The sequence below is a fragment of the Rhamphochromis longiceps genome, linkage group LG12 (genome assembly GCF_057381845.1).
Source record: "Rhamphochromis longiceps isolate RC_006_pf linkage group LG12, R_longiceps_female_GT1.1, whole genome shotgun sequence".
Lineage (NCBI taxonomy): Eukaryota > Metazoa > Chordata > Actinopteri > Cichliformes > Cichlidae > Rhamphochromis > Rhamphochromis longiceps.
The window spans coordinates 3222326-3239893 of record NC_140568.1 but is presented as its reverse complement, the minus strand read 5'-3'; the positions used below and the strand labels follow the sequence as shown (position 1 = coordinate 3239893).

At 42.5% G+C, this 17568-nt stretch overlaps 1 protein-coding gene across 3 annotated transcripts; it reads left to right on the top strand.

Annotated features, from left to right (window-relative positions):
• The first annotated feature begins 14 nt into the window (after window positions 1-14).
• Window positions 15-17553, top strand: ankle2 (ankyrin repeat and LEM domain containing 2). 3 transcript variants are annotated; one of them, XM_085424357.1, is made up of 13 exons: window positions 15-116; window positions 1983-2486; window positions 4422-4613; window positions 5004-5188; window positions 5750-5938; window positions 6042-6164; window positions 6529-6592; window positions 7198-7377; window positions 7477-7579; window positions 10238-10428; window positions 10673-11531; window positions 11839-11970; window positions 15724-17553. In XM_085424357.1, the coding sequence occupies exons 2-13, from the start codon at window positions 1994-1996 to the stop codon at window positions 15926-15928; spliced, it is 2916 nt and encodes a 971-aa protein (XP_085280483.1). In that variant the 5' UTR covers window positions 15-116; window positions 1983-1993; the 3' UTR covers window positions 15929-17553. The 3 variants fall into 3 exon arrangements, with proteins under 3 accessions (XP_085280483.1, XP_085280486.1, XP_085280484.1); XM_085424360.1 differs by having other exon boundaries at window positions 46-107; XM_085424358.1 differs by lacking the exon at window positions 15-116 and adding an exon at window positions 1037-1182.
• The last annotated feature ends 15 nt before the right edge of the window (window positions 17554-17568 follow it).

Sequence of the window (17568 nt, the reverse complement as noted above, 5' to 3'; positions counted from 1 at the left end):
TTTTGCTCAGGCAGTATTTTAGACGGAAGCGGGTCCTCGCTCTGTGCATTTTGAAACCGTCGCGGTGAGAAGACACCTAGCAAAATAGCCGGGGAGAGGAGGAGGAGGTGGGAATGGTACAATTAAAATTATATATTAATATATCATTGATGTACAGTTGACTGGGGTACATGTTTACGGTTATATGCAATGTAAAACCAGAAAAAAATGTGCGTTTAACGTTCGTATCAGTTTTTATTATCACTAACCGGTAGCTCGAGTGGTTAGCTTCTTGGCTTGCCAGCTGGCTAATGACTGCTAGCATGGCTGACAATCTCAGCTTCCTGAAATGAATCGCATACCTAATGTCACTCTAATCTAATTTTCATATTTAACGATCATTCGTGCAGTTGATCGTTTCAGTTATTTGAATACCTTCGCCATGCCCTGCGTTTGTTTTACCCGATAAGTGATCAGTTTGGCCTGCGTACATGGCTTTGTGCTAACACAAAATATTTACCATTTTCTTTATACCAGTTTTACATTTCAGATTCTTCATTGTTTTTGTATTTTTCTTATTCACTGTAAAATAGTATGTCTGTTATTAACTACAAAAATCGGCGCTAGGTTATCGTTTCCTTGAATTAGTCACGTCTACTAAGGCACAGCATGATGCTATATTAAAGGCTAGCAGAAAGTACGTAAATATGAGGACGGTGTATTTTTAACTGTAGACCAGCAGCCATGTCCCGATAAAGGCTCTTGTCACCAACATGCACAAAATATTTGACATGTTACGTTGAGTATTATTATTAACAAATGTAGAAACATACGGTATTTAAAACAAACTAGTGATGTAGAGAGAGTTCAGCAGTGATGTTATTTAAACCCATGTCACATCCAGTGTAAGGTGTCATCTAAATGATCTTTAACCACAACAGTAGCATATTTTAAGAGAAAGAAATGTTTAAAAAATCGATTTGTGATTGGCTGCTGTCACTTTCAAGTGAGCTAGTTGTAAATTTTCCTATAGTCCTAAACGCATCGTGCGCCCTCCCTTAAATTTGAACATGCGCAGAACGTGTTGTAAACAATGAGACTCTTCCAGACCGTCTCCAGCTTTGTGTCTGTCCAACAGTTGATCTGTGCAAAACTAAACGGTTTCCCATAGCTCTCCGTACATTCAATAAAAAATGTTCCTTGGTAAGTAAAGAGACACATTTGTGACTAAATTTTTTTTTTATCAGCATCATCACTGCGAACACGTATCACATTTATTACGTTACAGCCTGAAAACCCACCTCGAATGACATACTTGGGCGTGACAGCGTGCGAATGAACATACTAATATTGTTATTATGCACTTACTTTAATGCAGATTTATATTGGTCAGTATTCCAGCCCCATCTACATTCCTTCCGAGCAGCGTCTCTTGTGCTAGCTTTGTCAGGCAAACTACCGGCTTTTAAAGCTGACTTGCTGGTTAGCAGGCTAGCTAGTAGATGCTAGTCCAACACTGGTCTCGGTGGTTCTGTTGAGGCATAATATGCTACGTTAAAATAAGCATTTAGACCATCAGTACCACCGGGTGTTTTTCTGTCATATTAATTAAAAAATTCATTGAGGCTGTTGAAGACACATACTCATGCTTATTAAATGTAAATGATTATCTTTTTGCTACTGAAAGGGGGGGGGGGGGGGGGGTGTCAGTGATGGTAGTATCGGTGTGTTACATTTTAAAACTTTGGACTGACTGTTGGAGTATATTAAATTATACATGGCATTTAGCTATTGTGCACGCAGTAATTAGAGACTGTTTAATTGCACACGTGTGGAATGCAGTGGAAAATGTTGACATACTAGTCTAAGCTTGATTTAGACATCCATCAACTTTTAGTTTAAGTACTACTTATTTTTATGAGTAATGATAAAACTATAGTGTATAGGAAGTTGTTTATCAATAGCTGCTGTTTGTAAATGCTGAAGTTTGTGCTGTGTTACAGGGAGCTGAAGCATGGAGGCGGCTCTGAGCAGGTTGAGGGGGCTAAGTGCCGATGAACTGTCCGAGGAGTTTGCCCGGGCAAACGTCAAGTGTGGACCCATTACACCCACCACCCGTGCCACCTATGAGAGGAAATTAGCCCGTATCCTGGCTGGACCAGAGAGCAGTACCACTGAAACAGACAGCAGCTCTTCAGCTGGTGCCTTGAACATTGTGGTGGATCATGCCAAATCTCTGTCATGTGCCACCTCGGCTGTTGTGCCCACAACCTCTGGAGCAAGCAGCAGCTCCTCAAAGGCTGCCAATGAAGAATTGGACTTTGGCTACGGTGTGGGTCTCAACCCTCCAGAGGAAGAAGAAATATCAGAAAATACAAACTCAAACAGCTCTGCTGAGGGCAGTAACTTGCAGTCCAAAGTGGAAACTCCTTCAAAGCCAGCACAAGTGTCCCCAACCCTTTATTATGGAGTGTGTCCACTTTGGGAGGATGTCTTGGCAAGAAATGGTAAGAGAAACTCAGCTTCTTACTTTTTTAGAGTCCATTAGATATCATGTTTAATTTTGGTATGAAGAATTACTTGCCAAGTGTTGTTGACTTTGGAAATTGTAGAAACAATACTTTGAAACAATTTAGCATTACTTCACGCAGTTTAAAAACATGGTACAACACGCTGTTTTTGCCCCACCTGTTTGCGTTTCAAGTAGTGTAGAGGAACTGAGCCCTGCCACCAGTAAGACGATGGCAGGAATGAAGCAAATGAGTCCATTTTATAAACCCCAAAAAATCTGAACTATAGCGACAGCTTCTATCCTAGTACAAGTTATTTTGGAGCAGCTTTGCTCTCTTTTCACCATCCTTCACCTGTCTTTACTGTTATTGACACTAGCTGTGGAGATGCTCCCAGCTGCTGGATGACTAGTTAGCATTATTTTGCATGCATTTGTTAGTTTAATTTTAGAAATGTAGTTATTACTGTTTATGTTTCCTAGACTGTGTGACATGATATTTGTCCTTTTAAGACGGTGAACTTTGGAGTAACAATTGTTGGAATTATTGTCTTGTAATAACCTATATTAGTCATATGACTAGCATATTATCACAATGGCTTTAATTCAGTGGCTCTAACAACAGAATTGCAGTAACTGTTTAGGATTACAGGCAGCTGTCACTATGAGATCCAAACAGATACTGATGCAAGTGAAGGAGGCTATCATTTGGCTGAAAACTAAAATAAACCTATCCTATCAGACTGATTGCAAAAATGTAAGAAATGGCCAAATAAACAATTGTGTTTGTTCTTGAAAATAAATAGATGCACTGTCCAGTTTAGCAACTCCAAATGACTTGAAAAATCACAGAAGACAACTAAAGCAAATGTTAAGAAAGACTGGGAAAAAAAGGGGGGTTAGGAAATTTCACACCAAGTCAACAAATTCAAAAATCTCAAGTAGGTAAGTGCATAACTGTCAGGGTCTACAATCGAGAGACGTCTTCATGAATTGAAATACAGAGTGTTTATAACGAGACACAAACCATGCTCAGTTACTCAGTTCCACTCAGGATGAAGAAACCTAAAACAGACCACAAACTCCTAAAAGATTCTTCGGACACAAACAAAAATAAAATGTACTAGAATGATGGGAAGAGGAAAATATGAAGAAGGAAAGAGAACATTTATGATCTGAAAGATCTCATCTGTTGAATATGGTGCAGTAAATATTATGGCATGGGCATCATGTGACTGCTCATAGTGTACAGGGTTATAATCTCCAAAACTGATTTAACCACCCAAAGCCCCGTTTCTCAAGGCAAAGAAAAGGGATATTCTACAGTGTTTGTCAAATAGCCTTTTAAGTTGTTGAAAATGAGGAGCTAAGTATAAAAATGCATGTAATTCCAACAGTTAATGTAATAATGTTGTTAAACCGCTTGAATTAAAGCTAAAAGTCTGTGCTTCACTAAATAAAAACAATTTATATTGGATTGAAGCATTTAAATTTGCAGTGTTGTTACAAAAAGTACTTCAAAGGCAAAGAACAGAAGAAATGTCTCAGAAATATGGTTTATCCAATAATAATCAGATAATTAAGATATTTTTTTATTTATATATTTATTTATATATATATATTTGTTTAGTGGACAAACATTTTCTTTTCTTGGCAGTGAGCAGTCAGGCAGTAGGACAGCCTGACCTCTCTGGGGCAATGATCTAAATTCACTTTGAGCTTCCATAAAAATCAGTGCTGTTAATGTTAATCAGTCAAGGCAGGCTTTTTTTGCAGTTGCAGAAGCAGTGGCACTTACGTGGCTGACAAGACAGACAGGGCAAAAAATGTGGAAAAAACCCAGCCACCGGTTAGGCCACTGTAAAACACAACAATTAAGGAAAAACGGAGTACCAAATAAAAGAATTAAAATGGTTTTTGTGTTTTTCTGCAGAGGGAGCACATGTGTACTCAGATAAGAAAGATGCCCTTCAAGCTGTAAAGACGATGAAGGGAGCCCGTTTTAAAGCCTTTTCCAACCGTGAGGATGCTGAGAAGTTTGCTAAGGGGATCTGTGATTACTTTCCCTCTCCCAGCAAGTCGGTCTGTGTATCTCCTGTCAAACCAGGCCTGCCCATTAGTAAAGGTAAGTACATGAAATGATTTAGGCTTCGCTTCTAAAAGAGCTTCACAGTATTTTTTTTGTGTATTTTTATTCAATTGAATTAGTTTTTATTTTCTCATCTTGTGTTAGTTTATTGCCTGATAAAGCAGTGCACCGTTATCAGTCAAAATTGTTATCGCTTTTAAGTGAAGTGGCATCTGTGAGCTGATCGCTGTATTTATTACAGTGTGAATATAGAGGTGCAGCATAGTTCAAAGATTTCACAGTTTGCTGATGTATCTGACATGTTAAAAGGCACAAGCGGATAAAAAGACTACAGATCGAGCTAGAATCCGAGCCATTGTGCAAGGCACTCCTGAAAAATTCTTCACTGCAGTGACCAGCTTCGTCTCTTTCTCCCTTCCACCCCAGACAACGTGGAGGTCGATACCATCAACCGGGAGCGTGCCAACAGTTTTAAGAGCCCGCGCTCTCAGGACCTGACGGCCAAACTAAGGAAAGCTGTGGAGAAGGGCGATGAGACGGCCTTCAGCGAACTGGTCTGGGGCAATCCACGCTATCTCATTGGCTCAGGAGATAATCCCACTATTGTTCAGGTGGGAACATGTAGTGAATACTTTTGGTATATTCGGACTGTTTATAACGCTGACTGAAAGTTGCATGGTATTTAGCATCTTAAGATAGCACAGAGATGCCGCCACAATCTCTGGAAAGTCTTTGCTATTAATAGAGTAGCATGGCCTGACTTGCCATTTGTTGATACATAAATATTTTGACTCTATCAGCGCCAGCCTTTCAGTTACTGTGTGTGTGTGTCAAGCTTGTAGCTCCTGAGACAAAAACAAAAGTGAATTTACCTGCTGGATGTGCTGAAATGGAATTTTTGCATCAAAGTAATTCATGTGTTTGTTTTACATTTAAAAGTACTTTAAAAATTGGGATTTAAAGTGTTCATAGTTGATGCTAGTATATTATAAATAACTGTTTGTTTATTAAGCTGCAGGTATTCAAATAAAATCAGTGGCATGTTGTTAATCCCTGATTAATCCCAAAGTCAGATTCTGATTTTTAGAAAAAAACATGCAGTTTCTGTTAACTGGAGATTAAAAAGGATTCCTGACCCATTCAGTCGTTCCTCTGTGGTTTGTTATGTTCAGGAGGGCTGCCGGTACAATGTAATGCATGTGGCAGCCAAGGAAAACCAGGCAGGGATTGCTCAGCTGCTGCTGGACACCTTGGAAAACCCAGAGTTTATGCGCCTCATGTACCCAGATGACCAGGAAGTCATGCTGCAGAAACGAATCCGCTACATTGTAGACCTTTACCTCAACACTCCAGATAAAGCTGTCAGTTCTTTCACACTCCCAATTGAACCTGAATAGATTCATTTTAAATAATAATATGAACAGAGCCCAGTAACTTTATTATTTTGTTTTTCCCCCACTGTAGGGCTTTGAAACACCGCTCCACTTTGCCTGTAAGTTTGGGTGTCCAGATGTGGTCAATGTCCTGTGCTCGCATCCTGACATTGATAAGAACCGTGAGAATAAGGATGGCCAGACGCCTAGGGATGTAAGTGCTTACATTTCGAACCATTATTTAAACGAGCAGCACACACAGATGCACACACATGGAGCATGGATTAAACCACAGGAGTGACCGTGAATGTGTACGCATTTATATGAGTGCTGTCTAGCAAATACAGTCTCTCTCAGTGCAATCCTCGCAGTAGTTGTTCAGGGAGGCGCAGTTATGCCCACACAGGTTTTTAAGCTGTGACCTCTAAGCTTGCTTTTTGAATTCCTTTGGCAGCAATCACTCACTGAACATTGTAAGCTAAACTTAGATGAGCAAATTCTTTCCTCACTTGATCCAGCAACAGCTGTACATAAATGTCTGTTCACGCATCATTATTTTGTTTCCCTCTTTCCCACAGCTTATATGCAGCAGAAAGAATAAAAGTCCAGAAGTGAAACAGAAGATAAGTGACTACCTGGAGGGTAAGGGATTAGCACATTTCTTACAAATTAAGTTTGTTCTCCTTGGGCTGGTTCAACACACAGCATGTGACATCTTAGTTTTTTGTTTTTTTTTAAATCTGTCCTTTTAATATTTGTAAAATTGGAGCTGTTAAGTGTCGGTCATAATAGTCTTGTGAGCTTGAAAAAAGAGCCCTGGATGTCTTTAGGTTTGAGAGGTGAAACGTATTTACAAAACTAAAGAAATCCAGTTACTTTTTTCAAGCTCTCGAGACTGCATGTGTTAGTGTTACTGAGCGGGTATACTCATGAATAAACTGCAACAAGTTTGTTTTGCAAATCATGACAAGTTTTTGTTCAGTCCGGTGAGAGTTGAAGGCATCTGGTGTGCAGCGTCAGAGCATTTGGCACGGCGTTCTGCATACTGTATTTCTTTATACCATTTGGTATGCGCACACTGCCAACGCCATATGCAGCAGCCACATGACAACACATAAACTTAGATTTTGTTTTGACGTACTCTGCCAGCTTAAGGTTCGACTCCCACCGCTTCCACCTTTGACGATATGTAAATGTTGTCATGAGTTATGTTGTCATGCTGACTTTGAGTCTCTGTTGTTTCACAGACCGTTGCTATATCCCTTTGCTGAGAGCAACTGACAATACCTCCCAGCCCATCATTGGTGCTCCATGGTCACCTGAGTCCTCAGAAAGTCTCTCGCTAATCCAGCGACACACAAGAAGCCCCAAGGATCCCATGATGGCTGTCACTGCCTTTGCTGGCCCCCTAAACCCCTCTAAAGCAAGTTTAAAAACAACAACAACAAAAAAACCTGCTTATCAGTGTTTATGAAGGCCGTAATAATTTTTTTTTTAAAACACATATTGTCTTCCACTGTAGGCAGATGATTTTCGCCGGTTCTGGAAGACGCCACCCAGAGACCGGGCAGAACTTTACCACCACATACTTAAGTCTGATCCTGACAGAGGGGCGGAGAGAGTAGGCAGGTACGTCCAAAACCTAAGTCTTATTTTATTTTCAGTAACTTTCTCAGGAATATCTGTGTCCGCTGTGATGCACAGATATCATCTGTTAAATGCCATCTCTGCACTTTTCACATAGTCATACATATTGGAAGCTTTCACTTCATTATGGATGATTAGCTAAACCACAGTAGGATACAGTTTTTAATCCATCCCATCCATCCATCCATCCATCCATCCATCCATCCATCCATCTTCATCCGCTTTGTCCGGGGCCGGGTCGCGGGGGCAGCAGCCTAAGCAAAGAGGCCCAGACCTCCCTCTCCCCAGCCACCTCCTCCAGCTTATCCGGGGGAACACCAAGGCGTTCCCAGGCCAGCCGAGAGATATAATCTGTCCAGCGTGTCCTGGGTCTGCCCCGGGGCCTCCTCCCGGTGGGACATGCCTGGAACACCTCGCCCAAGGGGCATCCTTGTCAGATGCCCGAACCACCTCAGCTGGCTCCTTTCGATGTGGAGCAGCAGCTGCTCTACTCTGAGCCCCTCCCGGATGGCCGAACTTCTCACCCTATCTCTAAGGGAGAGGCCAGCCACCCTTCGGAGGAAGCTCATTTCTGCCGCTTGTATCCGCGATCTCGTTCTTTCGGTCACTACCCACAGCTCGTGGCCATAGGTGAGGGTAGGGACGTAGATCGACCGGTAAATTGAGAGCTTCGCTTTTACACTCAGCTCCCTCTTCACCACGACGGACCGGTGCAGCGTCCGCATTACTGCAGCTGCAGCCCCAATCCGTCTGTCGATCTCCGGCTCCCTTCTCCCATCACTCGCGAACAAGACCCCAAGATACTTGAACTCCTCCACTTGGGGCAGGAACTCATCCCCGACCCGGAGTGGGCACTCCACCCTTTTCCGGCTGAGAACCATGGCCTCAGATTTGGAGGTGCTGATCCTCATTCCCGCTGCTTCACACTCGGCTGCGAACCGTTCCAGTGCGAGCTGGAGGCCCTCACCCGATGAAGCCAACAGAACCACATCATCCGCAAAAATCAGAGATGAGATTCTGAGGCCACCAAAGCGAAAGCCCTCCGCCACTTGGCTGCGCCTAGAAATCCTGTCCATAAAAATTATGAACAGAACCGGAGACAAAGGGCAGCCCTGGCGGAGCCCATCACCCACCGGGAACGAGTCCGACTTATCGCCGGCAATGCGAACCAAGCTCTTGCAACGGTTATATAGGGATCGAATGGCCCGTAGCAATGGGCCAGACACCCCATATTCCCGCAACACCTCCCACAGGACACCCCGAGGGACACGGTCGAATGCCTTCTCCAAGTCCACAAAACACATGTAGACTGGTTGGGCAAACTCCCATGCACCCTCAAGAATCCTGGAGAGGATAAAGAGCTGGTCCAGTGTTCCGCGACCAGGACGAAAACCGCATTGTTCCTCCTGTATCCAAGGTTCGACTAACGGACGAACTCTCCTTTCCAGCACCCTGGCATAGACTTTCCCAGGGAGGCTGAGGAGTGTGATCCCCCTGTAGTTGGAACACACCCTCCGGTCCCCCTTCTTAAAGATGGGGACCACCACCCCGGTCTGCCAGTCCACAGGTACTGCCCCTGATCTCCACGCAACATTGTAGAGGCGTGTCAACCAGGACAGCCCTACAACGTCCAGAGCCTTCAGGAACTCGGGGCGGACCTCATCAACACCAGGGGCTCTGCCACCAAGGAGTTGTTTAACTGCACAGGCTAACCAAGCCCGATAGGCCTCCTTCTTCAGCCTGGTGGCTCCCTTCACCTCTGGTGTCCACCAAAAACTGTCAACCAAATGGTGGACAGTTTTTAATGTTTTGTTTAATGTTTAAAATGTTTTGTATTCCATATACCACTGAGAATAGAACAGCCCATTATGTAACTATGTGAAGGTCGACTTATGCATTAACCTTCCCCGTCAATAATTGGAATAATCAGCTCTTCAAATTACCAAAATAATATTTAGCAGTTTATTACTATTATTCTGCTATAATGGTGGATACTCATAATAATCATGGCTAAAGTTTTAGTTAATGAGGTCTGGGTTTGTTTGGGGTTTTCCCCCTGACTCTTGGCTCTCTAAAATATTGGAGAGGATATCCTTATTATGATAATTTCAGGTTTCTTCCTGTTAAAAGGGAGTTTTTCCCCTTCCCACTGTTGCCATGTGCTTGCTCATAGCTCATCTGATTGATGGGGTTTACTTACTATTATTGGAAGGTATTTATGTTACAATATAAAGCGCCTTGAGGTAACTGTTATTGTGATTTGGTGTGATATAAATAAAACTGAATTGAATAGATCTGGCTGTGAGCAACAAAGTCCACCTCCTGTTCAAATGAATTTGTAAAGGAAAATCATAACAAAGCTGGCTTAAAGGTAAGGAGAAGCTCATTTTAGAGAGTGACTGAATCAAAGTCCAGTTTAAGATAATTGAGGACTAGTTTTGTGTTTTTTGGAAACATGCACAGCTTCTTTTTTTAAAGTCCAACAGTAGAAATATAAATCGAAATTAATGTAATGGGTTAATTTTGATTATGCATCCTTTTAACCCACGCAGATCAGCTTCAACATTAGCCACAATCATGGGGAACCAATAAATAAACAAATATCTTTGTTATTTAAATGAATCTACGTCTTGCCTACAGAGACCTAGCTCATGAGATGGGACACCCCTGGGCGGAATATTGGGACTTCCTGGATAGTTTTGTGGATCTGTCATCTGGTGAGGGGCTCCGCAAGCTGGACGATTACCTGAGCAAGAAGGATTTCAGTTCACGGACTCATGAGGGGGCCGGCGAGAATGAAACCAGCAACAGGTTTAAAACCCCCTCTCCAGGTACAAAGTGCTTTATATTTGAGAAGTATGGGTTGCTGAGATGGACTGTGCACATTTCTGATCACATCCTGATTTAATGTGTTAATTTTTAGTGATGTAGCGTAATCAGTGTGTTTCTCAAGTATAGCCTCTTGTTATATTAAATGGTCTTTGCAAAGTTTCATACCTCGTTTTTTTGCCCTAAAGCAAAGTGCACCACTCTTTAGTTTACAGTTTTTTGTTACTCATTCTTCGCTGATTGCAGGGAAGCCCAAAAAGTTCTGCAACTCTATTTCTGTTGGTGCCTTCCTGGACGAGGGTGACGATATCAGCCTTGAGGAGATGAAGAACCGGCAGAACGCAGCACTCACCAGCATCACCTCCTGTGCTGCATCCAAGGACGTCCTGAAAGGAGCTGTGGGTGGCCGCGAGTTCCACATCGCGCTCCGCCACCACGGGGCCGACCTGATCGAGACTGCTGCCGAGCAGGACCTGCTGTGCTGCTGCAAAGACGGCCTCCTGTCGCCTGGTGTAGTCTGTAAAAACGGGGTGTGCTCCTCCTCCAGAGATAGGACTCACAATGGAGACAAGGTGTCCCCACGCACCTCCCCATCCTCTTCCTGCATGCTGTCGCCTATTTCCAATCTCATGGTGGAGTTTGAGCGCATGTCTCTGCAGGAGCCACCAGACAGTCCCACCAGCTGCAGAGAGAGAAGGAGCAGTGGTGGGAACCGTCATAGGGAGGCTCGGGACTATAACTCCTCCTCAGCCACAGACCTGAGCTCTGTGCTGAACCTCCTGTCTCTCAGTCACAGCGGTCAAGATGGTGAGACTGTGGATGGGCCAGGCTGGAGAACAGAGGGAGCAGGTAAAGAAGAGAGGCACAGCAGCGGCAGCTCAGAGGAGTACTTTGAAGCAGAGGAGAGTCTGGAGATGCTGGGTAGGACTAGGGGGTCAGTGTCAGGGTTGCGCAATTTCTGCGCTAGGTCCAAGTCATGGGACCACGGGGGCAGGGACTTAAGCAGCTCAGGATCCTCTGGGTCCTCTTATAAGTCCTTAGAGAACTCCCATGAGTTCTTACCCAGGACCCCACCACATGTCAGAAGAGGACTTTTTATTGATGGGTGAGTCGCACTTGCTTTCACTGCAGAGGATTCAGTTTATAGCAGACAAATAGAAAATGTTCCTGAGAATCTTTAAGTTTGGTATTGTAAATAAAATTAAATATGAGACTATGTGGAAAAGAAACTGAACTACATGAAGCATTTGTGAATATTTCTGTGATAATCCAGAGAAGTACTGTGTAACACACTCTGAGCTAGATGCTGTTAGTGGGATGTGACAGGCAGACGGTACAATTAGGAGCAGTCTGATGATCCCCAACTGAGCTGAAGTGATAAGTAGCTGATTAATCGTCTGTCTTTTTTACAGTGATTCTCCAACCAAACTGGACAGAGCGGTCCTGTCAGCAATAGAGGGCACAGACATCGATCCTCAGAAGTATCCGAGTATTCATAAGTGGAAGAGCACAGTGAAGTCATACTCTGCCTCAGATATGCAGAGGTTAGTAAGCTTGGCTGGCATATCAATGCAGGGTTTCCACCAGTGTTTTACAGGCTGTGTGTGTGTTTGATGGCAGTTGTAGGCAGACTTAAAAAGAATAATGAACCAGGTGAATGTCAACAGCTAACATAATTATATCTGTTCTGCTGCTATCTGTCAACTTATGTCCATTAATCATGGATTACAGTAGGCTAGGTCCTGCTTGGCTAATCTACATAAACTGTGAATTGGTGCTTTCTTGCTTGTGTTGGCTGGGAAGTATGCCCTTTTGTTTTTTCCCCCTCTTTTTCTCCACAGTGTGCAGAGATGCAGCTAGGCTAGCACAGCTCCATTGTTTTCCTCTGTCGTACAGTTAGCATTATAGCTAGTTAAATTTCCTGCAAACCCTGTTCATAGTTATTTGTATGCTTATTTCACGTGTGGGTGTGATCCTGCTGGCTTCAAAGGTTTCAGTACCAGGTGATGATGATGATGATGATAATACTTTTTCATGTCTTTAATCAGCACTAAAGGTCAGTTTAGTGCAGTAGTTGCTGAAATGGGAACTGAGAACCAGTTCTGTGTAATATGTGTAATGCACATTTTTTTTGAGTAACAACCCCAACACTGATCACAACAAAGAGGGGAGACGCCTCCAACATGCACAAACATTTGACCACACAGAATGCGGTTAATTTGTACAAATGTTATGTCTTTGATATGCAGCTTAGCAAATGTGGTGACTCTCAAAATGTAGCCAAGGAGAATCGATAGAGAATTGATGAGAAATCAAATCAATGAGATACTGATAATAGAATCGAAATTGCTAAATTCTTATCAGTTCCCGTCCCTTGCATTTGCTTTTATTATCTTGCTTTTCATTACTGTTTAAGCTTAAAAACTGGCTCTGCACACAGCTTAGAAGCTGTTATTTTTATTTTACATTTTACATCATGACAGAGGGCATCCACAGAAACATTGATGGAAAAAAGAGAAATCAGTACTGAAATCTACAAGACTGACATTTAAACTACTGTACATTCAGATCTTACAGATTCTGGCATGTAAATGAACTGGTGTTTTCTACAGGGAGTGCAGAATTATTAGGCAAGTTGTGTTTTTGAGGAATAATGTTATTATTGAGCAACAACCATGTTCTCAGTGAACCCAAAAAACTCATTAATATCAAAGCTGAATGTTTTTGGAAGTAGTTTTTAGTTTTAGCTATTTTAGGGGGATATCTGTGTGTGCAGGTGACTATTACTGTGCATAATTATTAGGCAACTTAACAAAAAACAAATATATACCCATTTCAATTAGTTATTTTTACCAGTGACACCAATATAACATCTCCACATTCACAAATAGACATTTCTGACATTCAAAAACAAAACAAAAACAAATCAGCGACCAATATAGCCACCTTTCTTTGCAAGGACACTCAAAAGCCTGCCATCCATGGATTCTGTCAGTGTTTTGATCTGTTCACCATCAACATTGCGTGCAGCAGCAACCACAGCCTCCCAGACACTGTTCAGAGAGGTGTACTGTTTTCCCTCCTTGTAAATCTCACATTTGATGATGGACCACAGGTTCTCAATGGGGTTCAGATCAGGTGAACAAGGAGGCCATGTCATTAGTTTTTCTTCTTTTATACCCTTTCTTGCAGCCACGCTGTGGAGTACTTGGACGCGTGTGATGGAGCATTGTCCTGCATGAAAATCATGTTTTTCTTGAAGGATGCAGACTTCTTCCTGTACCACTGCTTGAAGAAGGTGTCTTCCAGAAACTGGCAGTAGGACTGGGAGTTGAGCTTGACTCCATCCTCAACCCGAAAAGGCCCCACAAGCTCATCTTTGATGATACCAGCCCAAACCAGTACTCCACCTCCACCTTGCTGGCATCTGAGTGGGACTGGAGCTCTCTGCCCTTTACCAATCCAGCCACGGGCCCATCCATCTGGCCCATCAAGACTCACTCTCATTTCATCAGTCCATAAAACCTTAGAAAAACCAGTCTTGAGATATTTCTTGGCCCAGTCTTGACGTTTCAGCTTGTGTGTCTTGTTCAGTGGTGGTCGTCTTTCAGCCTTTCTTACCTTGGCCATGTCTCTGAGTATTGCACACCTTGTGCTTTTGGGCACTCCAGTGATGTTGCAGCTCTGAAATATGGCCAAACTGGTGGCAAGTGGCATCTTGGCAGCTGCACGCTTGACTTTTCTCAGTTCATGGGCAGTTATTTTGCGCCTTGGTTTTTCCACACGCTTCTTGCGACCCTGTTGACTATTTTGAATGAAACGCTTGATTGTTCGATGATCACGCTTCAGAAGCTTTGCAATTTTGAGACTGCTGCATCCCTCTGCAAGATATCTCACTATTTTTGACTTTTCTGAGCCTGTCAAGTCCTTCTTTTGACCCATTTTGCCAAAGGAAAGGACGTTGCCTAATAATTATGCACACCTGATATAGGGTGTTGATGTCATTAGACCACACCCCTTCTCATTACAGAGATGCACATCACCTAATCTGCTTAATTGGTAGTAGGCTTTCGAGCCTATACAGCTTGGAGTAAGACAACATGCATGAAGAGGATGATGTGGACAAAATACTCATTTGCCTAATAATTCTGCACTCCCTGTATTAATTTGAACACGGCACATTCACAGAGGACTTCCCTCTATACCGAAGTGCTTTCTCACAGTCATATTCTCACTCAAATGGATGTATAACTTGGGGCTCACCATCTTGCACGCTGAGTCGGGGATTGATCAACCCACTCTCCAACCTGAGCCACCCAAAGAATGTGCTCTTTGCCCTTTAAATCATGTGTTAACTCAAAATCAAGAGTCCAAATACACCTCTTTAAATCCAGGGTGCAGAGATAAAGGCAACTATTAAACACGCACCCACGCAGGGTAGTCTCAGGTAGTGGTGTGCGGATTGATACTAAAATATCGATTCCTCTGATACCAGCCATTTATGGTCTAGAATCAATTCTCATATTAAAATATCGATATTTTAGTAATTTGGGGTAAATTTGTAGTTTATCATTAACAGGAACACAGTGGAAAGAAACTATATAATTCGGATTGTCTACATTGGAAGGAACTACTTCCTCTTCCGCCTTTCATAGTCATGTGCGAAATACAGCTGAATAAATGTGTCCAGCTCCTTGGCGTGCGCACTCACAACAATGGCTGAGCGTAAATGGAGTCATCCATGGACACGTTTTACCTCCACAAACAGCCGAGACGCGGTTTGCGATACATGTGGCAAGACAGTGAGGTGTTGTGGCAACACCACTAACCTCCTCAAACACCTCACAGTAAATCATATGACAGAATATGACGAGTGTATGTTGAGGCGAACTGAAGAGGAGGACAGGGACGGGTGCTGCTAGGGCGAGACAGACGTCTCTCATTGAGTCCTTTAGTGCTGCAGGCAGGCAAGATGCTCAAATAGCCACAACTTCAGGTTTTTTATTTTTATAAGATAATTCTGCATTATTAAATGATAACAAGTAGTCTGATATCCCATAATCATTATGAAGCTATAATTTGAGATACAGTAAAAGATACAATAAATAAAATAAGTTTTTGTACAAAGTATCGGATCAGTATCCTCGATACCATCCTGGATTTTACTTGGGATCGGAAAGGAAATGAGTGGTATCGCACATCACTAGTCTCAGGCCAGTCCCCCAAATAATATGCTTTATATTTACCATTAAATTTATTCTAAAACACTGATTATTGTGTTGATCTGTATTGTGTAGCTGGCCTAGCCCTGCAGTGGTAAAACCACGACTCAGGATGCAGCATCAGACTCCCGGCTCTCCTATCAGCGGCCTGATGTCCCCCACCGGCCGCTTCAGCCCCGCTCGGCACGCTGCCTCACCGGACTTCAGCCCCAGCCGGTACAGCCCTGCCAACGTTAGCTACATTCAGCGCCTCAAGCACTTGAACGAGCCGTCAGTTTAACTGCACCCACCTCCTGCGCTACAATGCAGCCATACCCTCTCCAAGCCCTGCCTTCTCTCACACACCCGAATCCAGCTGTACAGAGCTGGCTACACCAGAGCTCAGAAACCACAAACCTAACAGAAATATGCACAAAGTGTCTGGAAGATTTGTATTAATGATGTATGGTACGACTCCTACGTAACACAGGAATTCTCATCACAGTTAGGTTGTGATGTCAACTCCAGACTTTAAAAGGTAAAAAACAAAACAAACCTTGCTAATTTATGTACTGTATGGGTGTGGACCATGTTGAATTGACGGTAACGTTATTTGTGGCAAGTGTGAAGCACCTTTATCATAGCCTGACTCAACTTTTATGAATATTGTGAACACAAGCCACACCCCCCAAAGTTAGTTGATCACTAAAACTTTAGTGAGGGATCCTAAAAGGATTGTCACTGAAGATGTTCTTAAAAAAAATTAAAATGTCAATATTTTAAAAATTATTTTTTGTATGTTGGTCAGTAGCACAAAATTTAAATGTTTTTATTAATGGTGTTAAAACAGACTGCCATTTCCTATGTTCTTTTTTTCCCCCCTCAGTTCAGGAATTGCCTTAATTTTCTGAAGTGATGGACCAGCTCTCTGTCAGTTTGGACACATTTCCTCTAGCTCATACATGAAATGTATGGAAAATAAAGCAACTGAGATCTTCCATGTTTTTATTTTGTCCTTCAATAAATTCATACAATTTCCATCTTTTCTCGGTAGTTCCTGGACATATCTGGACTTTTTCTTTCTGTCGCTGTTGGCGGCCTTAGAGACTGTGCAATTTTTTTTCTTTATCTTTTTTCTGGAGTATCTTTTATGGGCAAACATCTCCTACAATGTATGAATGACAAAACACACCCATCAGTATAGTATTATTTCAGATTTGGCTAGTGCCTGGTGTTGCGATCACTTTAAAGCTGTGTGAAGTGATTTGTAACCACTAGGGGGCGAGAAAGACTCAAAGTAACTTGATAGGGTTTCTATGTCCTGTTACGACTGTCTTGTTAATGAAACTGCCTTATGATACAGAGAATACAGATTAGTTGAGAGCTGCTTAAAATATGAAGTTGATTAGCAGAACATGCGACCCTCATGATAGAATTTGATTTTAACAAAGTGCTAAGTAGAGCTTTGAGGCCCAAAATTTCAGTAATCCCTCAGGTGGTAAAACTGACTTCAAGTAAACTTGTGTAGATAACGGCAAGTTCTTGCAGTCCTCTAAAAACCTGCTGTATCCAGTCTGTATTGTAGGGATAACGTCACTGCTGGGTGAGGGCTTATCAGCTGTGTCTAGGACTTAAAAAGCCAATTATCCTGAATATTCAGATGGCCACTCGCATTTAAAGAATGTATTTTTTGTGTGAACTATACCTTTATCCGAGAGCACAAACTACTTCAGTGCGAAGATTGTGTCGTCATCCTCGTGTTCTCAGATGACAACAGATCTAATTCTGGTTTCTGAATGTGGAACTTTGCAAAAATGTACCTTAAAAAAACTTAACATGCTTCTTGTGCTTTTAGCATTCTGTGCTTTATTAAAACTTAACTTTCATGGTGAATTCTTTCTGTATGTCTAGACCTCATTTGCTTTCAATTAATCAATAAAA